The sequence below is a fragment of the Hemiscyllium ocellatum genome, chromosome 16 (assembly GCF_020745735.1).
Source record: "Hemiscyllium ocellatum isolate sHemOce1 chromosome 16, sHemOce1.pat.X.cur, whole genome shotgun sequence".
Lineage (NCBI taxonomy): Eukaryota > Metazoa > Chordata > Chondrichthyes > Orectolobiformes > Hemiscylliidae > Hemiscyllium > Hemiscyllium ocellatum.
In genome coordinates this window covers 67170668-67198289 of record NC_083416.1, presented here as the reverse complement: position 1 = coordinate 67198289, position 27622 = coordinate 67170668, and the positions used below count along the sequence as shown (strand labels likewise).

General features: G+C 42.0%; 1 protein-coding gene across 3 annotated transcripts in view; it reads right to left on the bottom strand.

Annotated features, from left to right (window-relative positions):
- The window catches only part of LOC132823457 (vascular endothelial growth factor C-like), an 84669-nt gene extending 65389 nt beyond the window's left edge, over positions 1-19280 (bottom strand). For all 3 annotated transcript variants that reach the window (XM_060837343.1, XM_060837341.1, XM_060837342.1), the window contains exon 1: positions 18800-19280. In XM_060837343.1, coding sequence (XP_060693326.1) covers positions 18800-18979 — 180 coding nt within the window. In that variant the 5' untranslated portion in view covers positions 18980-19280. The remainder of the gene's footprint in view (positions 1-18799) is intronic.
- Between the last annotated feature and the right edge of the window lie 8342 nt (positions 19281-27622).

The following is a 27622-nucleotide window of genomic DNA, read 5'->3' as shown; positions in this document are numbered from 1 at the left end:
GAATGGTGTGGGAAATTGGGGTTCCATTTCATGGGGCATTGGCATCAGTTTTGGAACCTAGGGGATCTGTATTGATGGGACGGTCTCCACCTGGAACGACCTGGAATCAGTGTTCTAGCGAAAAGGTTAAATAGGGTGGTCACTAGGACTTTAAACTTGTGAGTTGGGGGAAGGGAAAGGGAAAGCAACAGGAAGTATTGTGATCAATGAAGAGATAAGCAGCATGTTAGTATGTGTGCTGGAGGGTTTAAGTTCAAGGCAGACAATGAAAGAAGCAAAAATGGAAGGATAACTCAGCAGGTATTAGAGATGTTCTGAATCATGATGGTAAGAAAGCTAGCATAAAGGCAATTTACCTGAATGCTCGTAGCATCCTGAACAAGGTTGATGAGTTAACAGATTTCCAAAAGGCCTTTGACAAGGTGCTGCATATGAGGCTGCTGCATAAGATAAGGATGCAGTCTGTTAGGGGCATAATATTAGGATAGAGGATTGGTTGAGTAACAGGAAGCATAGAGTGGGTATAAATGGGTGCTATTCTGGCTGGCAATCAGTGACTAGTGGTGTACCTCAGGAGTCGGTGTTAGGACCACGATTACTTACAATTTATTTAGATGATTTGGAGTTAGGGACCACGTGTACAGAGTCAACATTTGCAGATGACACTAAGGTCAGTGGCAAAGTGTGCAGAGGACTGTGAAACTTTGCAGAGGAACATAGATACTTTGAGTGAGTGGGCAAAGGTCTGGCAGATGAAATGCAATGTTAGTAAATGTGAAGTCATTCTTTTTGGTTGGAGTAACCGCAAAATAGATTATTACTTGAATGGTAAAAAGTTGTAGCATGCTGATTTGCAGAGGGACCTCGGTGTCCTTATGCATGAATCACAGATTGATCTGCAGGTACAACAGGTAATTAGAAAGGCAAATGGAATTTTGCCTTTCATTGCTAAAGGGGGTTGAGTTTAAAACCAGAGAGGTAATGTTACAGCTGTACAAGGTGCTGGTGAGGCCACACCTGGAGTGCTGAGTTCAGATTTGGTCTCCTCACTTAAGAAAGTGCTGGAGGAATTCAGCCCAATGAATCAGACCACAAAACGAGGATCGCGGTGAAATTGACAAGTGGTTTATTGAACAAAGTGATATTGCAGAAGAGAAACTGAAGAGGCTGAAACAGAACTGACAGAAAGGCAACTAGCATCAACGCTATCTATACTTATCATTTTTTTTTTACTTCTTGTTAGGTCGCCTCTCAACTTCCTAAGCTCCAGTGAAAAAAGTTCCAGCTTTTCTTTATAACTCAAACTTTCCATACCTGGCAACATCCTGGTAAATCTCTTTTAAACTTCTCCAGCTTGATAATACCCTTCCTACGGTGACCATACCTCAGATGCAGGGGTGGTTTGGCAAGGTGGAACCAACCAGGATGGCAACTGTGCCACACTATTGGCCTTATGCTGCATCACAAATCAGTCATCCAACCAACTGAACTAGCCGACATCCATAACAATATGCAGGGACACAGGCTCAAACACAGTGGCTACTAACTGGTAAAAGTCCTTCCATATTTTCTCAAAATAACCTCAAGATTTACTAAAGGCAATGAAGTGCTTTGACGTGGAAATATTAGTCTAAAGGGGCAATGCAACAAACTATTTGCATACATTCAGCATTTGAAATGTCAAATGAATAGGAACATCTATTCTTAGTCATTTTGCTTGAAAATATTGCGAGGACATCAGTAGAATTTCTCCTCACTCTGCCTTTACTTTCAAATAGTGTCACATGATCTTTCACAGGCACCTCAGAGGGACTGATGAGGAATTAATGTAATATTTCATCAGAAAAGGCGGGAACCCCAAGAACGCAGCACTCCCTCAGTATTGCAATCTATTGTCAGCCTAGTTTATGATTTAAACCTTTGGATAAGGCTTTGACTTTCTTACATAGGATACAGACTAACCTTGAGCTAACGGTGTCAAAATAATTACTGTGGCTGTATCTGGAATACTTTGTAGATAATGGCTCAATTAAACATCAATTCTCAAAAGGAGCATTATCATTTATAGAGTCATAGTCGATTCCCTCCAGTTTTGGGCTCCCCTACCTTTCGAAAAAGAATTTGGCTATTCACCCTATCCATGATCCCCATGAGTTTATAAACCTCTGAAAAGTCACCCCTCAGCCTCTGATGCTCCAGAGAAAAAAAGCCCCAGACAATTCAGCCTCTCCCTGTAACTCAAAACCTTCCAGTCCCGGCAACTTTTTTGTATATCTTTTCTGCACCCTCTCAAGTTTAACAACACAGCTGTCAGTTGGAAATCAGGCTATATGCCAGGAAGAGAGGAGGTGAAACTTTATGAGAGGAAGACAATTTTAAAAGCATCTTATGACTGAACTTGCTGATATAAATATGATGTAAACTGCCGAGCCAATTTATAAGGTCAGGCTTACTTTATATCTGCTATTTAATATATTAATTTATAGTTTATAACGAATTGCAAATGTGCCTAATGTACAAGTTGTTACAATTCTGGATATCACAGGATACGATTTTTTCTTTGTGTTTGCTTTGCTTAAATCTTCTTAAGTGAATCTTCTTGTTTTAAATGTGGAATCTTCATCGTTTTAGTAATAACTTGAATTTTGAATATTTTTTTCTTAAAAAAGAAGATGGTCTTGATCTCAGAGAAGAAGAAAAAACCGGAGCACAGTATGCTGCACGGGCAGTTAGACAGCAGCAAAACCGACATGCATTCATATACCATTTTAAACAAAGTGAAAAATCCAAGGTGTTTCAGCAGAGTATTATTAAGGAAAAATTGTCACTGAGCCCCATGTGACCAGAAGCTTAGTCAAACAGCTAAGTGTTAAGAGAAATTTAAATGGAAATTTTAGCGTGAAATTGAGGGTCAAGGAGGTTTAGAAAGACAATTCTAGAGCTTAGGATCTCGGCACCAAAGACACAATTCAAGATCCTGACAGGCAAAAGGTTTTCTTTGGAAGGAATGGGCTCGATTGAATGAACTGCCCCTTTTTGTTCTCTGCATTCTTCTTTTCTTAATTTTGAAAGGGTACTTAATAAAGAATGGAGCCTGCAGGTTTCTGGCTATTTGTCACCATCTATCATTTTAAAAAAAATCAAACAATATAAAAAAAACTTTAACCCCATGAGAGAAAACACAAGGTATGTCAAGAATATTCAAAAAATCTGAACATAATGAATCATTTACTTTAGGAGGCCAGTTTCCAAATATTAAATGAAAATTGACATGAAATGATCATAAGTAATTAAAATTAACACACTTTAAAATATCAAAGGAGAAAAGATTCGAAAATGAATCAAATTAGAAAATGTTAGTAATTTGAAATGACAGCAAGATAAAAAGTACCAAGGAATATTGGAAACAATAAGAGTTGTGGGGGTGTTTTACTGTAGGTGGACTACTAAAGGAGTAAGAGAAGGAAATGAGAAGTTAAGAATTTTATGATTTTCTTCTCCATAGTTTTCTCTGTAGAAACGACCAGTGTTCTTTCTGATAATTGAAAGAAACCAGATGCTTCAAATTCATGCAGGAAATGGAAGGCAGTAATGAAATGGTCACTCAAAAGTTAGCGTGCTGGAATATCAATAAGGCAAATGAGCCAAGTAAAACGCATCCAAGAATATTTTAGAATACGAGGGGAAAAATATCTTTGGCTACAAGTCTTCTGCAGCTTGATAAACCCAGAGATAGTACTTCAAGATTGGATAGTAGCTCAAGTTATTCCAATATACTTTAAAGAAAAAGGTCATGACCATGTTCCAAGGAATGATGGGCTGGTTAACTTGACATTAGCATGCTAAAGCAAACAGTTCAAGTTCATTTAAAAGTAAAATATGAGTTCTACATTTAACAGATTGATCAGAATATTCTGAGGAGCAATGGAATCGAGGGGTGTTACATATCTGCCCCTTGAGAAGGCAATCTATGAGGCAGGTGGGATACAGAATGAAGGTGTAAACTTAAAAGCAACTGATTACATAACAGCAAATAAAGAGTAATGACCACTAATAACAATTATAACATTAGACAGGCATAACAAGCAGAGTAAGGCATAGACCAGTCAATGCAAATATTTTATCTCACTCCACGAGTTGAATTTTCTCCTTTCTGGAGGTGTGAGAAGGGAAAGTAACTGGGCAAGTTGGCCTTGGAGAGATAATTATCCATTTCTCATTCCCTGCTTCCTCGTAGGTGGGGAAAGAGGTCAGTTTCCTGACTGGAATACCAGAGTGACCAGCCTGCTGGTAATGGAGTCTCCAATTGCCCAAACTTTCTGCTATCAAAGGCAAGGATGGGAGACAAAGAGTGATCCCTGAAAGCCACCTACCTGTTTGTACCTCCAATCTCTCCACACTATCTCTCCACAATCCCACTCCACAATAAAGAAGAAAACAAATTATATATCCCACCTTTGGATCCACAAAAGAGATGGTCTTGATTGATGGTCTTTAGGATCCAGAAACTGCTGGCCTTTGATTGGTAGCAGCTTCCAGCAATCTGGGACGCTAATGTCGAGGCCCGAGAAACTGAGCTGAGCTCTGCCTGGCAGCTGTTAATGAGCTGATTGGTGGACAGTAGGCCAAGGTAGCTCAGTGGTGGGGGATGTCATATTTGTCACCCCCACATGTCGTTGATAAAAAATAAAGTCACAATCTACTATCATGGAGAAATGTTTATTGAAAAACTTTATGCGTGGCAATTTAAACATCTGAATTCTTGCAGACATTCTCCTATCGCAGGTTGGTGATGATCTACGGCCCCCTCAATATTTTCAAAAGTAAGACAACCAAATAAACTGTCTTTTGGTAGTCTGAGGGAGGAATGCAAGCTAGAATGCCTAAAAAGCCATCCATCTCTATTTGAAAAGGATCTTTAATGTCCTCCAGGGCAGTTGCATAAGGCCTTCAGACATGGGAGCAGAATTGGGCCATTCGGCCCATTGAGTCTGCTTTGCAATCAATTATGGCTAATAGGTTTCTCAACCCTATTCTCCTGCCTTCTCCCAGTAACACTCGATCCCTTTGCCAATCAAGAACCTATCTCTGACTTAAATACATTAAATAACTGCCCTCCACAGTCCTCTACAGCAATGAGTTCCACACATTCACCAACCACTGGCTGGAAAAATTCCTCCTCATCTCAGTTCTAAAGGGTTGTCCCTTCACTCCAAGGATGCGTCCTCAGATCCTCGTCTCTCTGATTTATGGAAACATCTTCTCCATGTCTAAACTATCGATAGCTTACAGTATTCTGTAAGTTTCAATAAGATCATCCCTCATCCTTCTAAACTCCATCGAGTACAATCCCAGAGTCCTCAACCACTCCTCATATGACAAGCTCTTCATTCTTGGATCATTCTTGTGTAACTCCTCTAACCCCTCCAATGCCAGAGCATCCTTCCTTGGATCTGGGGCCCAAACCTTCTCACGATATTCCTGAGCCTTATACAGCCTCAGCAGTATGTCTCTGAAATGAATGCTAACATTGCCTTTGCCTTCCTTACTGCTAACTGAATATGCATGTTAACCTTGAGAGAATCCTAAACTAGGATTCTGAGTGTTTTTTATTTAGAAAATAGCCTCTGCCTCGATTCTTCTTACCAAAGTTATAAGCACACACATTCCCATATTGTATTCCAATTGCCCCTTCTTGGCCCACTTCCCTAGCTTGAGCAAGTACTTTTGCAACCTCTCCACTTCCTCAACACGACTTGTCCCACAGCTCTCTTTGTGTCATTTGTAAATTTAGCAATATAACCATTACTTCCTTCATCCAGGTCATTAACGAACAAGGTAAATATTATGGTCCCAACACTGACCTCTGCAGAACTCCACCAGTCACTGGTTTCATTGTAAAAAAGAACATTTTCACTTATTCTTTGCCTTCTGCCAGTCAGCCAATCCTCTATCCATGCCAGTACTTTGCCCCTAACACTATGGAATCATCTTATTGAGCAGTCTCACGTGCCACACCTTGTCAAACATCTTCTGGAAATCTAAATAGTTCACACCCACTGGCTCTCCTTTGTCTAACTTGCTCTTTACCTCCTCAAGAATTCCAACAGTTTGTTAGGGATGACCTCCCCTTGACTAAGCCATGCTGACTCAGTCCTATTTCACCATGCACTACCAAGTATTTCACAAATCTCATCCTTAATCATGGACTCTCAAAATCATACCAAGGTCAGGCCAACTGGCCCATAGTTTCCCGTCTTCTGCCTCCTTTGGTTCTTAAATAGGGATGTTACATTTGCCAATTTCCAGACCTTCTCTGACTCAAGAGACTTAATCCATCTCATCTGAAAGACAACTCCTCTAATAATGTTGGAAAACATAAAACAGGATAATGAGTAGTTAGACAGTAGGAACAACAATAACTTGCATTTACATAGCACATTTAGTTCAGTATTCTATCTGAAGGAGCTCCACAGAAGCTAATCAGGCAAAATTTGATACTAAGCAAAATAAGAAGAAGATATTGTAGGATAGATGACCAGATGCTTTCAGCAGTATCAATCTGTAGTTTCAAATCCACAAGTATCTGATTCAGGGTCAAGGTATTACCAAATAAGATTAATAAGAATGCACACTACAACATTTGAAGAGTCAATGACATTTATAATTATTTGAACACAAAATGAATATAAAATTAATACTTCTTCAAAAAGGGATTACAAGGTATTCACATAAATGTGAATAGAAACCTCATGAGTAATTTTGAAGAGCTCACTTCACTAAAATGATGAAATATAAATAATCCTTGAAGTTGCTGTATAAGATATATTCATCTTAAGAATTGAGTCAAATTCCTCTCACTACTCTTTCAAAAAAAATTAATCATTGGATTAACGGATCTGATAATACAGCAAAGAAAGAAATTTTAAGACTCAAAACATTTGAAAGACACAACCATTTCCAGATTTAAGCAGTTAAAAATCACACAACACCAGGTTATAGTCCAGCAGGTTTATTTGGACTTTAACTTGATGTTGTGCGAATTTTAACTTTGTACACCCCAGTCCAACACCAGCACCTCCAAATCAAATTTAAACAAAAATCATCTAGATTTCCATTTTATACCATTTTGTGACACAAATCACAGAAGCAACCTTAGAAATTAATGTGCAATTTGGGAAATTAATATGCCAAACTATTTAGTGGGGTTATGCTAATCAGGGAAAACATGAGGTATCTGTGTTCAGAATTAATCATTATGTCTAAGATATAGCACAGCTTCTTTCATTCTGTCACTAGGCAGGAGTTAACATACATATGCATACACAGAATGACAATCCTGTTCAAATTTCTAAGTCTGTCTGGCACCTTTGTTAAAATATGCTAAGGACATGACACTTGGAGAGACAGTATGAACAATATATTATTCTTGATTATATAAGACACTACCTAAGCTTCACAAGCACTGTAAAAATATCTTATGTTCCATCTACTTTTCATTCGTGAAAATCTGGTGTAATATGATTCTGCTGCTTTCCAAAGAGAAAGATATAGCAAAACTAATAGCTGAATTGTGTTGCAGTTAGTTCCCTGGTTTATTCATGGGCATGGAGAAAGTGAGGACTGCAGATGCTGGAGATCAGAGCTGAAAATGTGTTGCTGGAAAAGCGCAGCAGGTCAGGCAGCATCCAAGGAGGAGAATCGACGTTTCGGGCATGAGCCCTTCTTCAGGAATGAGGAGTGTGCCAAGCAGGCTAGGATAAAAGGGACTTGGCAGAGGGGCGTTGGAAATGCGATAGGTGGAAGGAGTGGGGCTGGGGTCAGAGAGGTCAGGAAGAAGATAGCAGGTTAGGAAGGTGGTGCTGAGTTCGAGGGTTGGGACTGAGACAAGGTGCAGGGAGGGGAAATGAGGAAACTGGAGAAATCTGAGTTCATCCCTTGTGGTTGGAGGGTTCCTAGGCGGAAGGTGAGGCGCTCTTCCTCCAGCCGTCGTGTTGCTATGGTCTGGCGATGGAGGAGTCCAAGGACCTGCATGTCCTTGGTAGAGTGGGAGGGGGAGTTGAAGTGTTGAGCCACGGGGTGGTTGTGTTGGTTCTCTGAAACGTTCCGCAAGTAGGCGGTCTGTCTCCCCAATATAGAGGAGGCCACATCGGGTGCAGCAGATGCAGTAAATGATGTGTGTGGAGGTGCAGGTGAATTTGTAGCGGATATGGTAGGATCCCTTTGGGCCTTGGAGGGAAGTAAGGGGGAGGTGTGGGCGCATTTCTTGTGGTTGCACGGGAACAGGGACAGGACCTAGTCGAGGTATGCAAAGATGAGTTCAGTGGAGCAGGAGGAGGCTGAGACAATGGGTCAGCCGGGGCCGTCAGGTTTGTGGATTTTGGGCAGGAGGTAGAAACAGGCAGTGCGGGGTTGTGGGACTATGAGTTTGGAGGCGGTGGATGGGAGATCCCCTGAGGTGATGAGTTTATGGATGGTCTGGGAGATGATGGTTTGGTGGTGGGAGGTGGGGCAATGGTCAAGGGGACAGTAGGAGGAGGTGTCCGCGAGCTGATTGGAACAGGACCGTGTCGAGGTATGCAGAGATGAGTTCAGTGGGGCAGGAGCAGGCTGAGACAATGAGTCGGCCAGGGCAGTCAGGTTTGTGGATTTTGGGCAGGAGGTAGAAACGGGCAGTGCAGGGTTGTGAGGTTGGAGTGGGACAGGACCGTGTCGAGGTATGCAGGGATGAGTTCAGTGGGGCAGGAGCTGGCTGAGACAATGGGTCGGCCGGGGCAGTCAGGGGACAGGACCGTGTCGAGGTATGCAGAGATGAGTTCAGTGGGGCAGGAGCAGGCTGAGACAATGGGTCGGCCGGGGTACCTTCCCCTGCAACCGCAAGAAATGCAAAACTTGCGCCCACGCCTCCCCCCTTACTTCCCTCCAAGGCCCCAAGGGATCCTTCCATATCCGCCACAAATTCACCTGCACCTCCACATACATCATATACTGCATCCACTGCATCCGATGTAGCCTCCTCTACATTGGGGAGACAGGCCGCCTACTTGAGAACATTCCAGAGAACACCACTGGGACACCCAGACCAACCAACCCAACCACCCCGTGGCTCAACACTCCAACTCCCCTTCCCACTCCACCAAGGACATGCAGGTCCTTGGACTCCTCCATCGTCAGACCATAGCAACATGATGGTTGGAGGAAGAGCGCCTCACCTTCCGCCTAGGAACCCTCCAACCACAAGGGATGAACTCAGATTTCTCCAGTTTCCTCATTTCCCCTCCCCCCACCTTGTCTCAATCCCCAACCCTCGAACTCAGCGCCACCTTCTTAATCTGCAATCTTCTTCCTGACCTCTCCACCCCTACCCCCACTCCGGCCTATCACCCTCACCTTAACGTCCTTCCACCTATCGCACTTCCAATGCCCCTCCCCCAAGTCCCTCCTCCCTACTGTTTATCTTAGCCTGCTTGGCACACTCTCCTCATTCCTGAAGAAGGACTCATGCTCGATTCTCCTGCTCCTTGGATGCCTGACCTGCTGCATCTTTCCAGCAACACATTTTCAGCTTATTCATGGGCATGCCACAAAATGTACTAACCTGTGAGAACACATGGGTTTATCTATAACAATTGTCACTTTTTTTTCAAACAGGACTAAAGAAGCTCCAAGGAGAACTTTATTCCTTAATACAATTACACTTGACGGAAATGATACATGCAAAAAAGAAAATATTCAAACATCATTAATTTAAATAAGCATTGAGTAGATAATCAAAACCAAAACAAAGTCAAAGGCAAAGGCAGTAAACAGGATAAATGTTTCATACATCTTCAGTTATTGAAGATGGATTATAATGAAAATAATCATTGGTGCACATTCTGATTGGACTTTTGATAGTAGTCCTCTTGGCATTCTAAAGTATAAATCAATATATTTTGTACCCACACTAATAGTTTTTCATTGATTTAAACTGATTTAAAAGAGACAAAGATCATTATAATTACATGTCCCTGCGATAAAGTACACTTTAGTATGACACCTTCTACTTGTAATCAAGAGTTGGACGCAAGATAAATTAAATATTTTTAGTAATGATATTTCCAGGTTTACAAAATACCCATCTGTCCCTGAAATCACCGAGAATCCCTCCATGGTGGGCTTCTCACATTTGTGTTATTGCCTGTGCGAGACCAGAGACCAGGAAAAATGTAATGAATGTTATATCTAATACTTTATCGAAACTCAGAACAGTATAGAGAAATCGATGTTTCGGGCAAAAGCCCTTCCTTTGCCCGAAACGTCAATTTCGCTGCACTTTGGATGCTGCCTGAACTGCTGTGCTCTTCCAGCACCACTGATCCAGAATCAGGTTTCCAGCATCTGCAGTCATTGTTTTTACCTCAGAATAGTATAGTCAAGATACATGTGCTTAAAGATATTTCTTGCAATTTACCTCACCACATAAGTTTCCATATCCAAAAGAGAAAATGCTGGAAAATCTCAGCAGGTCTGGCAGCATCTGTAAGGAGAGAAAAGAGCTGACGTTTCAAGTCTAACTGACCCTTTGTCAAAGCTGCAAATTTGCTTTTATACATAAGTTTCCATTGCTGCTATGCATGTATCTTTCTCTAATTTGCCTTGCAACCTTAAATATTTTTGCACTTTTTGGTGAAATTGGTAGGCAGCAGTTTTTCCTTTTGTAGTAGCATTCACGGGTAATGAGGTGTTAATTTCTAGTGCATAACTTTGGCATCTGGTTTCACAGCGGAGGTATGGTGGCATACAAGAAACAAATGTTGATTACACATGCTGTCCCATACACAGTATAGGTGTTAGGAAAATGGTTGCAAAGATTTTAAGCAGAATATGGATGAAACCATAAGTCAGCCACAACTCAGTAGCATCTCTAAGCCAAAAAGTTAGGGGTTCAGATATCTGAGTAATGTATTTAGGCCACACAATCTTTCAACTGGGTAATTAAATCAAACCATCCAGTTACATGAACACAAAATATCCATGGCAAAGTTCGAACAAGAACTGAGGAGTTTGCCCAGTGTCTAGCCAAAGTTATTCCTCAACCAACAGCACATTTAGAAACTAAGAACATCTGGTCATCATCATGCTGCTGTTTGTTGAATCTTGTTGCACTCAAATTGGCTGTCACATTTCCTACATCAGTAAGTATTCATCAAAAATACTTAATTAGCTGTGAAATGTTTTTTGACATCTTGAGGTTGTGAAAGGCTTTGCATGGAGGGGGGAGAAAAAGTACATGAAACTATGTATGAAATCAACTAATCTCTCCATTTATACTTAAAAATCCTGAAATTCTTTCCTTACATTATCTACTAGCAGTATGTAAATAGACAAAACAAAATTAATTTTACGTACAAATTAACTGACAAACAGGAAACTGAAGGATATGCACATATTAAAAAAGCACACTACTGTATATATGGACAAGAAACATTATACAGTCAATCAAACTCCACAGATAGAATAGTTTAAAGCCTTAATGTTTTGATCTAAAAATCACACAACACCAGATTATAGTCTAACAGGCTTATTTGGAAGTACTAGCTTTCGGAGCGTTGCTCCTTCATCAGGTGATTGTGCAGTGTAAGATCGTAAGACACAGAATTTATAGTGAAAAGTTTACATTGTGATGCAACTGAAATTATATATTGAAAAAAACCTGAATTGTTTGTTAAGTCTCTCATCTTTTAGAACGATCATGTTGGTTTCAGTTCTTTCATATGTAAATCCAAGAACCTTTTTTACAAGTTACATTCTCAAATGAACTTTATCAGTAAGTGCCATGTCAGCCCAGATAATGCATTGAAGGTGTGAGGTGCCCTGTGTGAAGCGGTCTGTGCCCCAATATTCAGACTAATTCTAATCGAAGAAAGGAATTTATAGAATCTCACATGGATTCATGCAGTTTTTGACCAAAATAAAATGTAATTCTGCAAGTACAAACAAAGGGTTATAAGTCTGTGAGAGGGTGCATGTGTGGGTGTCAGTGTGGCTGTATATGTGTGAGCGTATGAGAGAGAGCTTGTGTGTGCGCAAGAGGGTCTTCGTGAATGTAACTGTTTGTAGAAGTGTGTGTGTGTGTGTGTGTATATAGTGCAGTGGAGTCACCTGTACTGTGACATGACCCCAAAGTCCCGTTTGAGGCCATCCCGATGGGTACCGAATTTGGCTCCCAACCTTGCTCAGCCACTTTGAGTTGTTGCCTGTCCTGAAGTCTGCCTTGCAGGATGGTCACCTGAAGGTCCAAGGTCAAATGACCCAGACTGCTAAAGTGTTCTCCGACTGGGAGATAACACTCCTGTCTGGTGACTGTTGTGCGGTGTCCATTCATCCATTGCCGTAGCCTCGTCTCAGTCTCGCCAATGTACCATGCCTCAGGGCATCCTTGCCTGCAGCGTATGAGGTAGACAACATTGACTGAGTTGCATGAATACCTGCCACGTGCATGGTGGGTGCTGTCCCCACATGCGATGGTAGTATCCATGTTGACATTCTGACACGTCTTGCAGCCATGACAAGGTTGTATGGTGTCGTCCTGAAAGCTGGGCAGTTTCCTGCAAACAATGATCTGTTCAAGGTTTGGTGGTTATTTAAAGGCAAGAAGTGGAAGCATAGGGAAGGTCTTGGTGAGGTGCTCATCCTCACTGATAATGTGTTGCAGGTCACGAAGAACATGGGGTAGTTTTTCAGCTCCTTGGAAGTACTGGACAACAAAGGGTACCCTATCGGTTTCAGCTCGTGTCTGTCTCCTGAGGAGGTCATTATAGTTTCTCACTGTGGCACATCAGAACTGGCGGTCGATGAGTTGAGCATCGTACCCCATTCTTATGAGGACATTCTTGAATACTTCCAAGTGCCCATCACATTCCTCCTCAGCTGATCAGATCCGGTGTACACATAGGGCTTGTCTGTAAGGGATGGCTGTTTTAATATGTTTTGGGTGGAAGCTGGAGAAGTGTAACATCATGAGATTATCCGTGGGTTTGCGGGAGAGTGTGGTGCTGAGGTGCCCATCCTTGTTAGAGATTCATATGTCCAAGAATGAGACAGATACTATCGCGTAGTGCATAGTGGGTTTGATGGTAGGATGAAACTCGCTGATATCACAGTGTAGTTGTTTCAGTGATTCCTCGCCATGCATCCAGAGGAACAAAAAGTTGTTAATATACCTGATGTATAGTTTTAGTTGGAGGTCCTGCATAAAGAAGAAGTCTTGTTCGAACCTGTGCATGAAAATGTTGGCATTTTGGGGTGCAGGTTTGGTCCCCATGGCTGTTCAGGTTTGTCTGAATGAAGAACTGGTTGTCAAAGGTGAAGATGTTGTGGTCGAGGATGCAGTGAATGAGTTGTAGGATAATGCTCAGAGATTGGCAGTTGTTGGTGTTGAGTACTGAGGCTGTTGCCACGATACCATCATTGTGGGGGATGTTGATTTAGAGTGCTAAAAACACCCAATGTGACAAGGAATGTTCCCTGTTCGACTGGTCCATGGGTGCTGAGTTTCTGCAAGAAATCTGTAGTGTTGTGACAGAAGCTGGCGGTTTTCTGTATAATGGGTTTTAAGATGCCCTCGACATAGCCAGAGAGGTTCTCACATAGGCTCCCACTGCCTGATATGATGGGACGTCCTGGTATGTTGGCTTTGTGCACCTTCGGAAGGCAGTAGAAGTCACCTACACGAGAAGTACATGGGATGAGGACATGTAGGGATATCTGAAGGACTGGAATCCAATGTACTGATCAAGGTGTTTAGTTCACGGGGGTGCTGTTTGGTCGGATTGGCCGGTAGTTGCCTGTAGTGTTCCTGGTTGTTCAGTTGTCGGTACACTTCCTTGCAGTAATCTATTCTATTCTGAACGACGATGACTACTCCTTTATCTGTTGGTTTGATGACAACATTGTGATTGGTTTTGAGAGCATGGATGACATTACATTGTTGCCTTATTTGGCAATGTCCCGTAACTGTACTGCTGTATCCTGAGTGCAGGCTGTGGACTCCATCTTAATTTCAAAGCTGTGGCATGTACTGTAGGGTTGGTGCATGAGATGATTGAGGAGTTTGCGAGAGGTGCATTGGGAAAGTCTCTCACCGTAGTCTGTGTTGTAAGTCGGCTTGATTCATAATCCTTTTTGGATCTTTCCTGCATTTTTGCAGAAACTTGATATCTGTGTCGATATGTGCGATCTTCACTGAATTCCTCTCGACTTTGAGCTGGCAGTTAGTGGTGTCGTTAGTAGTGATGATGTGGAGGTGCCAGTGTTGGGCTGGGGTGGACAAAGTTAAAAATCACACAACACCTGGTTATAGTCCAACAGGTTTATTCAGAAGCACTAGCCTTCAGAGCGCTGCTCCACATCAGGTGGTTGTGTAGTATAGGATTGCCAGCTCACACATACACACCCACACTCACACTCAAACACATATACATACTCTCATTCCCCACCCCCCCAACCCCTCCCCCCACCCCAACCCCTCCCCCCACCGCCTGACACACACATAAAAATTTTTTAGGGTGAATTACATTTTATTTTGCTCAAAAACTGCGTGAATCCATGTAAGATTCTGTAAATCCCTTCTTTATAGAAATAGAATTAGTCTGAACATTGGGGTACAGACAGCCTCACACAGGGCACCTCACTCCTTCACTGCACTATCTGGGCTGAGATGGCACTTATTGTTAAAGTTCACTGGAGAATGTAACTTTTTTAAAAAGTTCTTGCATTTACATATGAAAGAACTGAAACCAACATGGTCATTCTAAAACAAGAGAGACTTAACAAACAATCCAAGTCTTTTTCAATATATAATTTCCGTTGCATCACAATGTAAACTTTTGCTATGAACTCTGCGTCATACGATCTTACACTCCACAACCACCTGATAAAGGAGCAGCGCTCTGAAAGCTAGTGCTTCCAAACAAAGCTGTTGGACTATAACCTGGTGTTGTGTGATTTTTAAACTTTGTACACCCCAGTCTAACACCAGCGTCTCCAAATCCTTGAAGGACGTTTATAAAGAAGAAATACTGCAATAGCCAAATAGCCACGTCCAAACAGGAAATGCAAATATAAAAATGATCAGTAAGAAATAAATACCTTCCGAAGTAGAAAGAGACACAAAAATAGAATGAACCTGCATTAATAAAGCCCACTTATGACCTCAGTATCCCACAAATTGCTTTGCCAATGGAGTATTGTTGGACAGTTACAATTGTAATGTCAGAAAGCATTAAATTAAAAGTTTTAAAAGGTTATATGAAGAATAATTACAGAAATAGAGCAAAAGCAAAGAAAACAGTAAGAACCAAAGTCAAATATGGAATGGAAGAAACAGAAATGTACTTATCACCCAAGATTTTCCTGTATCACCCATTCTCCTTCATAATATATAAAACAAGAACAGCTATCAAATCCAAAGATCAACATTCTACAAATTATTTAACCCAAAATCCTTCAGTTATAACTTTACAAACCATTCAGAAAAATTGAACTCTCAATTCTGTAAATGGCTACCTCTGTAACTCGGGCATACAACAGTTCATTAAACTAGGTAACGTTGGCAACATCCAATTGGATCTGAAAATAAATTGTATCTTATAATTTTAAATTTCTCTCTTGTAAACATTCAAACACTTGCCCCGGTCTTCTGACTGCTGTGCACTACTTACTGTTCAAAGCATGTTGACAATCTTCGGATGTCACTGAATTCTGCCAACACATATTCCAGCTCAGTAAAAATCTTGCTCTTGCCTCCCAAAGGTAAATTGAAACTTTATTTGAACAGAACTTGAGAGAACTAAATTGCATACCAAGATTCAGACTCCACAATTTGGCCTCATACATTAAGTACACAAAGAAACAATTGCAGACTGTGAAAAGGACTTGCAACTGTCCAAAAATGATAGACAGGAAAGTTTGGTCATTGGTCTATGAGCTTGTATCATACTGTCATGGAGAATATTAGTATCCACTAGGAGCCACATAATCTTTTAAGAGAGACAAAAACACAGAAAGAAATTTGTCCAGTTTAGGGCACAGCGATTTGAAAATTTGGATTTTGACCCCACAATGAATGGAAAACATAGTAAAGGCATCACTCAGTATCTCATCAACTTCTGTATACTGCAACATATGCCACTGTTAGGGACACATCTAACTCCCTTTGGAATGCTTAAAATAAATCTTTTTGACAATTCTAAAACTTATGACAGCGATGAATGATCCTTTGTGAAAATAGAAAACTTAGTTTTTGACGCAACTTTTCCCCACGTCTCGATTCCCTTTACTTTTTCCAATTTACTCCATTTGTAAAGATTGCATTTAATCTATTTAATACTTTCAAGACATTTGCTTGATGTCTACAACCTCCAAGCATAAAAATATATAGCTCTCTAAATTTATTCTGGGAATTAGTTTTAAATAAAGTGACAGTCTCCTTTGTACTTTCACTCGAGCATCTCTATTGGCCACAGTAGAGGGTGGAAAATACTGAAAATATTCCATAAATCTGTCAGCTGCTGTGGAGAGAGCCAGAGCTAACATTTTAGGTTGATGGCCTTTCATCAGATCAACTCTAACACTTGTCATACGAGGGGAACAAAACTAACTGTGACCAAATTAAATTTTGACATTAGGACAGCATTTTGTTAGATATTATCTTGCCTTAACAAACAGCTTTTGCTGTAACTTCATAACACTGACCATAAACGTTTAACAGTTCATGGATGCTTAGATCTTTTTCTACCTTTTGCTTTAAATTCAAATCCTGCATTTTGTACACGTTCCTAGCATTAGCCCAATTCAGCCACATAACCCTCCATTTAGTCATATTAAGTTACACATGTTAGACACAGGCTGATTTCCTGATTGTGATCTGGTTGTAATTTATTTTTCTCACAGCAGGTCCTGACACCCACACAAATCTTTGTATCATTCATCAGCTTACATACAGTTCCTCCCAAGCCTTTATCCTGATCATTAGTACAGATTGTGAAGAGTTATAGCCTCAGACTAACTCTTGCTTATGCAATCCCTCCAAATCAACCCCATGTGTCACTACTATTAATAACATCCTTCCATGACGATGCAACCAATTCCCCCTCCAACCTAAAGTTGTACATTAATCCTACAGGATTTTAATTTTATTTAATACCCTATTGTGTGTACCTTGGCAAATTGGCCAAACAACGGATACTGATAACAATTCCACAGAGAACAAAATAGCTGATATGCTCATCTTTAGGAATTTTAAAGAAAATAAAAATATCAAAATACAAATTGTGTAACACCATCAGAAATTCTTATTATTTCTTACTAATAACACAATCTGTGACTGGGTCATTCTAAACTTCCTCTGAAGCAACTCCGAATGTTTAATGATATTAAAAGTGCAATACAGACACAAGTTGATATTGCTGTAGTTGTAAACCAGAAGTCCCAAGCATCAAATGCAAAGGGGGAATAAGAATGTAACATGAAAATCCTTGGACATTAAAATTCAAGTATATTGAAATAAATGTTTCTATTAAGGATTGTTTTAGATTTCCTATGTTCCATGACTGTACCAGGACTAAAAGAAAGTTAGTAACAAATTTGGAAAGCGAGGACTGCAGATGCTGGAGATTAGAGTCTATAGTGTGGTGCTGTAAAAGCACAGCAGGACAGGCAGCACCTGAGGAGCAGGAGAATCGACGTTTCAGGCAAAAGCCCTTCTTCAGTCTTGAACTACCTGAACATTATGCAAGTTTGAGAAGGGAGCCAGCTAAAAACATGTACCCAATCCAATGATACAATACTTCTTTGAGGAACACTGTAGGCTGGCCTAATCATCATGCTGACTGTTAAGTCTGCAATCTGTCACGCAGCCTCCACACCATCAGGTAACTGTCAGCTGGAGCCATTTTATCCCTGGTTATTCTTCAACAGGGTAGTCAGAGAATGGTTAGTGATTCCTGCATTTCTGTCCCAATCGTGGGAATTTTGCTTCAGATTATGCAAGTTGGGTATACATTTCCAGAAGAGATATTTGCAGGATTCACAAAGGAAGATTAGATGGAATAGGACAAATAGAATTATGCAAGTTGGGTATACATTTCCAGAAGAGATATTTGCAGGATTCACAAAGGAAGATTAGATGGAATAGGACAAATAGGTCTATTAAAGAGTGGCTGAAAGGTTTCACTCTGTGCTTTGTGACTCTGCAGGCAAGACAGGATGGAGAATGCTGCCTCAGCATTTACTGTAGACAGGCAGGAGGCTGGAAGAACAGAGCAAGCCAAGCAGCATCAGGAGGTGCAGAAGTCAATGCTTTGGGTGTAACCCTTCTTCAGGACTGGGTGTGGGTGTGAGGGGAGCTGCAGATAAAGGGGGGTGCAAGGGCAGGGTGGTGAAGTAGGGACAGGTGACATCGTGTGGCCAAATTTGAGGGAGGCAGAGAACTGCTTCAAAGTGGGCATCCTTTGAAGAGACTTTGCAGTGAGATTGTGACAGTCAGCCCCCTCTGCAGACAGACAGGTGGCGACAGAGCTGAGAACAGCCAAACCTACTATAATCACCGTGTATCTGTTAACGAAATCAATGCTTCAACCGCAGTTCTTAAACCTCTACCCAGTTGCAAAACAAAATCCTTCGGCGCCACGAGCAACATTATCTCAAGTTCTGCATAGACAGCGTCCTGAATAAACACAATTCCAGCAAGATACAAATTACAATTCCAGCCAGCTGGAAAGATGTCACGTCAAAATGTAATGGGCTTTTCCTTTACCTCTCCTTCTTCCTCCTCCTGATACTGGTCATAGTAATCCTGGCTGGACTCGTAGGCAGAGTTGGGTCCCAACAACAGGACCTGCATGAAGCACAGAGACACGAACAGCCCTGACAGGCTCCAAATTCGGCCAGATTTCTGACAACTCCGGAGAAGCAACTCGCTGCAGCAAACGTACATTTTTCCCTTTTTTTTTGGCTTTGTTTCCCCTCTCTCAAAAATAAAAGTTGCATGAACACAAAACTCTTTAACAAGTCGAAGACCAAACTTCCCAGTTTTCTGGAAATATGGAGAGAAAAGTCGTTGAGACAGCAAAACGTCCTTTTTGACTTCTTGTAGTACCAATGCGCTTTCTGCTCCCTCAACTCCCCAGGGAAAAAAAAACCCTGCGTCTTTTGAATGTGGAGCTACTTGAGGATGAAAGTGATCGCAGATTCGGAAGTGAAATTAAAAAGGTGGTTGATGCCTTGAGGCGGTCTCTCTACGCTCACTGCCTGTCAACATACTTCCCCCAACATAAAACAATAAGTTAAAGCATGTTGGTGCAGCGAGATATAAAACCGAAATCTGATCCTGCCCTTCGCCAACTGCACGCCTACGTTAACCCTTTCGACCCCTGCCACATCCCATGTCGACTAATTAAACAGAGGATAGGCCATTCAGCCCCTCATTTGACGCCTGATGCTGCGCGGAATGCTTTTAAACCTGGTGTTGGGCCAGGGAGGGGACAGAGGAAAATACTGACAGTGTTCAAGACAGTGTGTGGGGGTTAGTAACATCTTTGGCTGAGACCCCTTTGTCACAAATTCCTGGATGGATTTCTCATGGCTGTTGGAGAATTTAGCCCAAATTAATCAGAGGTCACCAACACACAGGTCGGACTGAGAACTGACAAGGATTTATTTAAGAAACATGGAAGAGACTTGACCCCACTGAAACAGTCACTGACAGGCTGTTAAGAAGGAACCACAGCTTCTTCCCCGAGCAGAGAATACAGTGGAGATTTATACCCTTACAACAATGAAGGGTGAGTTATGAGAGAATGGTGTGAGTTGTACAGCAACGAGAAATAAAGGTCATTCATTGAAAAGATGCAAGTGTCCGATCTCTGACAGTGGGTCCCTTAATTGATTCAGGGGTTTCCGATCCTTGGCTGGAGTAGGTGTTAGTGGGTTTTATCCTGGTATCAATGTGTTCGTATTGTTGAGGGGGCAAGCGAAGTACCTTTGGTGTCAAGATTAGAGTGGTGCTGGAAAAGCACAGCAGGTAGGGCAGCTTCCGAGGAACAGGAAAATCGACGTTTCGGGCCTTCATCATTCCGGATGAAGGGCTTTTGTCCAAAACGACAATTTTCCTGCTCCTGGGAAACTGCTTGACCTGCTGTGCTTTTCCAGCACCACTCTAATCTTGACTTTGATCTCCAGCATCTGCAGTTCTCACTTTCACCAAGTACCTTTGGTGCCTCCTTGTCTGAGTACCCTTTATATAGGTAAAAACAATGACTGCAGATGCTGGAAACCAAATTCTGGAGTAGAGTGGTGCTGGAAAAGCACAGCAGTTCAGGCAGCATCCGCGGAGCAGTAAAATCGACGTTTCGAGCAAAGGCTCTTCATCAGGAATACAGGCAGAGTGCCTGAAGGGTGGAGAGATAAATGAGAGGAGGTGGGAATGGGGAAAAAGTACCAAAAAGTACCAAGTCCATCAGGAATAAGGATGATGAAGGGCTTATGCTTGAAACGTCGAATTCTCTATTCCTGAGATGCTGCCTGGCCTGCTGTGCTTTGACCAGCAACACATTTGCAGCTGTGATCTCCAGCATCTGCAGACCTCATTTTTTACACATAGAGAACAATAGGTGAGTGGGGGAGGGGATGAAGGTGATAGGTCAGGGAGGAGGGTGGGGGAAGGTAACAAAGAGTACAATGGGTGGAAGGTGATATGTTAAAGAGGAGGATGGAGTGGATAGGTGGAAAAGAAGATAGGCTGGTAGGACAGGTCATGGGGACGGTGCTGAGCTGGAAGTTTGGAACTAGGGTGAGGTGGGGGGGGAAGGGGAAATGAGGAAACTGGTGAAGTCCACATTGATGCCCTGGGGTTGAATTGTTCCAAGGTGGAAGATGAGGCGTTCTTCCTCCAGGTGTCGGGTGGTGAGGAAGTGGCGGTGAAGGAGGCCCGGGACCTCCATGTCGTTGGCTGAGTGGGAGGGGGAGTTGAAATGTTGGGCCACAGGCAGTGTGGTTGATTGGTGCGGATGTCCCAGAGATGTTCCCTAAGGCACTTTGCTAGGAGGTGCCCAGTCTCCCCAATGTAGAGGAGACCGCATCGGGAGCAATGGATACAATAAATTATATTGATGGATGTGCAGGTAAAACTTTGATGGATGTGGAAGGCTCCTTTAGGGCCTTGGATGGAGGTGAGGAAGGAGGTGTGGGTGCAGGTTTTGCAATTCCTGTGGTGTCAGGGGAAGGTGCCAGGACGGGAGGGTGGGTTGTTGGGGGGCATAGATCTGACCAGGTTGTCACGGAGGGAACGGTCTTTGCGGAAGGCGGAAAGGGGTGGGGAGGGAAATATATCCCTGGTGGTGGGGTCCATTTGGAGGTGGTGGAAATGTCGGCAGATGATTTGGTTCACGCGAAAGTTAGTAGAGTGGAAGGTGAGCACCAGGGGGATTCCTTGTCCTTGTTGTGGTTGGAGGGGTGGGGTCTGAGGGTGGAGGTGCAGGATGTGGATGAGATGCGTTAGAGGGCATCTTTGTATAGGCTTGATTCCTAGTGGGAGCAGCTGTGCCCTAAGGACTGTGCTGGGCAGTTGTGGAGTGCGAGGCTCATTATCTGTTAATCTAAAGAAGTATATTCTCTTGGTCTGGGGCTGGATGAGTCATCTCCTGAGGTACCTGTGATATCTGGGGCAGTTGGTTCAGCCAATTTGAGGCATGTTGGTCGGCTTAGTGGCTTAGTGGCTAAGTGCAGACATTTTGTGTTGTCTGTTTTGTGGCCATGTCATGGGGAGGCCGGGACCCTTATTTTCTCCCATAATGGCGTAAAACTGACATTGCCCTAAATCACCCAGCCGTCATAGGCAAAAGCACAATTTACTCTTCCGACCAGGAATTGTTTACATGCCAACCATCTTTTATGCCAGAAGTTGCACCTTGCAAAATTTCAGCCTAACTCTTAGACAACTAATAATCATAGCCTGGAATACCAACCCATAATTCCGTTTGCCCATGTTATGCCAATCAGGGCCATCTCTATTGTGTTATAAAATGCTGGAACTCTTCCCTTAATAGCACTGTGGATGCACTCACAATGACCGCTGCAATTCAAGAAGCCAATTCACCACTGCCTTCTCAAGGACAGTTTGGGATGAGTAATAAATGTTAGACTCGCTAGAAATACCTGCATCCTATAGAATCTCTACAGTGTGGAAGTAGGCTATTAAGCCCATTGCATCCACACCAACCCTCTGAAGAGCATTCCACCCAGATCTACTCCCCTACCCCTTCCTTGTAGCTCTGCATTTTCCCCTGGCTAACACATCTAAGCCACAAATCCTGAGACGTTACAAGGTAATTTAACATGGCCAACCCATCAAACTTGCTCATCTTTGGAATGTGGCAGGAAACCAGAGGCAATCACATAGGCACAGGGAGAATGTGTAAACCCTACACAGGCAGTTGCCCAAGGGTGAAATTGAATCCAGGTCGCTGGCGCTGTGAGACAGCAGTGCTAATAAGTGAACCGCCACGAATTTGAATTGAAATTATTGTCACCTGTACCGAGGCACAGTGAAAAGCTTTGTCTTGTGAGCAATACAGGCAGATCACATAGTTAAGTAGCATAGATAGTAAATAATGTATAAACAGTGGCAAAACAAAAACACAGGTACAGATGAATGTTCAGAGTTTGTGAGTTTATTCAGTATTCTAACAACAGTAAGGTAGAAACTGTTACAAAACCAGCTGGTGCGTGTGTTCAGGCTTCTGTACCTTCTCTCCATGCCACCCGGTGACAATATAGAACAATTTTTTTTAAAGAAAGAAGCATTTACTGTTAAAATGCACAATAGCCCAGAGGTAAAAATGATCTATTTGCAGCATTTCCCTGAATGCGGCTAAAGAAATTGTGCTGGGAGCCCATTTCCGAACCCATAGGCTACAGACAGGTTGGGAAAGCAGAGCCAGACATGATCTAAAAATACAGTTGCTGTCATTATTTAAATGAGTGTGTTTATCTCTATATTTTGTCACTAAATATGGAGTTGTGGGTTCTTATTTGGGATTGGTTAGCTCTGTTAGCTGGACAGCTGGTTTGAAATGTATTTATACGAGCAACATAGGTTCAATTCCTGTAAGTGACTGAGGTTCATGTGAAGTTCCCAACTTCTCAATCTCACCTGAGGTGTGATGACCCTCAGATTAAGCCACCTTTGCTTAAGTGAGCATTCTACTGTAAATCAGCGCTTTCTTCTTAAGTATAATCAACTGCCACCTTTTATGAATGATAGTCACTGAATTACTCTTTTTATCAATCTCTAAGGCAATGCGTTATGCGACTCTTCATGTGGCACACCCAGGAATAGGCTTGTTTCCATTATAGAGTTTTCTTTCATATTACCTAAACCTTGAAAAATGGTTCCCACAGCTTCCAAACATCAATTGCACAGATGAAGCAGTTAGTGTGAAAAAAAAACAAATTTTTTCTTGAAAAACAATAAATAAGAACAACTGAAAGGCAGCTAAATGTCAAGTTTGTAATTTAACCTGAAAGCTTGCTTTACATGTTTAAGCACACAATGCTTCACTCTTGTTACATGGTTTGAAACCCCCATTAAGTGGCAGTTTTCCCATCACTACCAATCGCCCACTATTCTGTATTAATCACAAAGATGTTGCCACTAGATGGCTGACAAGTTACAATCTATTTCAATGGAATCCCAAGACCTAAACAGAAATAATTGCATAAACAATGCATGCCTGTGGCATTGAGAATCATATGACATGAACTGTTGGAGTCACAAAGCCTTTAGATCCTTTCCTGCGTAGGTTACCAATTTCAATGTCGTTCACCGCTTCAGATGTTATCACAGCTGGGGTATGCTGTTTTCTATTCCTTCCCCATTCTGTCACACAATCCTCAGCTGAGTGGGTGGGCAGGTGATGTTCTTGTGACCCCCTTATAACATCACCTTTTGACCCGCTGCTGGGAGAATGATAGCTGCCTCAGTACGATCATACCTTGGATCCAACCTCCTTTGCTTTCTTTAGAGAAGCTGTCCACTGCTCACTGCTCTGAACCATCCATTGTAGTTTGGTTTAGATAAGGGATTTGCCGTCAGACGCAAATCACATGTACAATGTGTTGAGTACACTGATGATCTGTGCCACAAAGGTTTCTCTCTGGAAAAGATATGGTAAGGGTGAATATATGTACTCCAAATGTGAAACAATATTCTTCAATAATCTAGGTATTTGGACGAGAAAAACAATAAATTGTTTTATAATTGGTGTTATTTATTCATCCTTGTTAATCTCTCTCTTCCTCCTCACTTGTAGCACTGAATCTAATGCTTTATCAGCCTTCAGTATTTCATTGTTTATTCTTCAAATGTAAGTCCAGACAATTGATTAAAATAGAATATCCTGCCACATTAGTCATAACTGAAACAAAACCCTAACTGGATTTCACAAACTTTGCGTGATAAAGATCTTTAGAAAAGATGAAGCATGGGCAATGAGTGGAAAGCTCTCAATTAGAGAAAATATCATAGCATCAAAAGATTTGAATTAACACTAAGGAGTGGCCAAAATAAAATGCTTTGGGATTGAACTATTTTGACAATGTTATTATCTTCAATGTACAAATAGTACAGGAAAGAAAGAACTCAAAGACTGGAAAATAAATAAGTCAAAATTAAGATTAATCCAGTTCTGATGAAGAGCTGCTGGACTAGAAATGTTACTTCTGCTTTCTCCCCACAGAAACTGCCAGACCTGCTGAGCTTCACCAACATTTTCTGTTTTTCTCTCAGATCTCCAGCATCTGCAGTTCTTTGTTTCATAGTAAAATTAATCTTTCCCAGAATAAATAGAAAATAAAGTTGTCGTATTGAGTCATAGAAATCAAAACTATTCAAGGAGATAAAGGGTTTGGGTAAGGGCAGTATACAACCATAACTTTCCGTGTCTTTTGGGGACAGGCTAGAAAGTATTGGAGGAACGCTCTGTACCTTCCTGCTGCCAATGGTTGGAAAGATAACAGGTGATCTGCCAATGGGGAGACTATTTGCACCAATGAAGAGGTCAATTGAGGGCCACTTGCTGCCTCCATTATACCCCCATCATGAGGTCCCACCATTGCATTGGAAAATGAAACCAATACGTGAAAAAAGACAGCAACTTTGAATATGAAGGAGGATTTGAAGTGGGAAGCAGAGGGGGTTAGGTGCACTGAAGTGAGGGGCATAGGGTGTTTTCTTATGTGCACCACTTAGCAAAACCACCCTTGTGCACCATGACTGGGGCTCTGGATCCTACCTAATAATTGCCTGTTCATGGGAAAATGGTGCGGTCAGGTCTTGGACACCTCAGGTCAGGACTTGGTTATGCCCTTATTGCCAAGGCTTCCTGACTCTTGCTGGAATAGTTAACTTCTAGCATTTCTGAATTTGATGGAATATCTAAGAGGTCCCCAAAAAGACACAGAGTTGGTGAACAAGCTGCCTTATTCCATGAATGAGCTCCAGGGCAGAGCCGCCATAGCCTACTGAGGATCTACGGACAAGGGAGTGTCTGAACATATGGGAGAGAACAGAGACGCAGCAAGTTCTGAAAGCAGAAAAACTAAAAGAGAAAGAAGCCGATGCCCCTGCTGGAGGAGGAGTGGGTATGGTTCACTGGCACCTTTGTTCTGACCTTCACAGGAGAGCAGGGAACTTGCTTGATAGTACGGGAGGTGCTTCATCTCATTGAAGAGTTGCAGAAGCCAGGCACCTGAATGACATTTAGCATTGCATGATGGGAAAAATATGGCCAATTCTTGAATTATAAATCAGCAAATTAGACAGGACTGTCACAAAAGGTCAGAAACAGTTTTCAGGACCAGGCTGAATATAAGCAAATTCTGCAAACTTGATAAAACTTCAGTAATCTTTTTCACGGCTCCTTGTATATTGTGAACTGCAGATTTTAGTCTAAACAAAACAGCTGTAAATCAGAAATAGAGATATGGAACGACGCAAATGATTAATGTTTTGAAAAATCATTAAAGCAAGGGTTGAGTGCTATCGATGACGTACATTTCATGATAATCTATAATTTCTCAGCATATTTTAAAGTATATGATGTTACTGTTTTCTTTGCAAAGGTGCGAAAAATTTGGAGAATGCTGGGATCCTTTGGTTTCTCCTCTCTTCTGTTTTTTGGCCAGAAAGGCTGCCTGTGGTATTTCTTTTAGTAAAGACTGAGTGTTTCTCAGTTCAAGGTTGTTTTTGAAGTGTTGAGTTTGGTCTCACAGATTCCTGCTAATTAAAATCCGATTCGACAGGTGGAGCGGATAGGTGGGAAGGAAAATGGATAGGTAGGACAGTTCAAGAGGGCGGTATCGAGTTGGAGGGTTAGATCTGGGATAAGCTGGGGGGAGGGGAGATGAGGAAACTGGTGAAATCGATATTGATCCCTTGTGATTGGAGGGTCCCAAAGCAGAAGATGAGGCGTTCTTCCTCCAGGCATCGTTGGAGGTGGAGGAGGCCAGGACCTCACCTGCAGTCCTCACTTTCTCTGGGCTGGCAGACACCGGATTCCTCCCCTTAAATGCCTGGTTAGCACTCATTGCCATTCAGCAGTGGGATAATGTGGCACCCAGATCAGCAAATGTAAAGAATTCCATGAGGATTAACTGGAGTGGATGTCACTAACATTCCATGTTGCTAGTTAAAAATCACACAATACCAGTTTATAGTCCAACAGGCTTAATTAGAAACACTAGCTTTCGGAGTGCTGCTCCTTCATCAGGTGGCTGTGGAGTACACAACTGTAAGACACAGAATTTATAGCAAAAGTTTACAGTGTGATGTAACTGAAATTATACATTGAAAAATACCTTGATTGTTTGTTAAGTCTTTCATCTGTTAGAATGACCATGTTGGTTTCACTTCTTTCATATGTAAATCACAAAACTTTTTTTAAAAGTTTAACTTTAACAATTGATGTCAGCCCAGATCATATGTTGAAGGTGTTAGTCCATTGTGTGCTGTTGTCCAAGCCATAATGTTTAGACTGATTCTAATCTAAAAAAAATGAGTTAACAGAGTCTTACATGGATTCACGCAGTTTTTGAGCAAAATATAATGTAACTCTGCAAGTACAAATTCACCCTACAAACGTATATGTGTGTGCGTGTGTGCATATAGGAGTGATTGTGTGTGTGTGTATGTGTGTGTGTGTGTGTGTTTGTGTGTGTGTACAGGAGCATCTGTGTGTGTATAGTGCAGTGGTGGTCACCTGTAGTGTGACATGAACACAGAGTCTTGGTTGAGGCCCTCCTTATGGGTACCAAATTTAGCTATCAGCCTCTGCTCGGTCATTTTTCGCTTCTGCTTGTCCTGAAGTCCACCTTGGAGGATGGTCACCTGTAGATCCGAGGTAAATTGTCCTGGACTGCTGAAGTGTTCTCCAACTGTGGGGGAAGACTCCTGTCTGTTGATTGTTGTGTGATGCCTATTTGTCCATTACCATAGCCTCTGCTCGGTTTCACCAATGTACCATACTTCAGCGTATGAGATAGACAATGTTGGCTGCGTATTACCACCATTACGTGTGGGGAC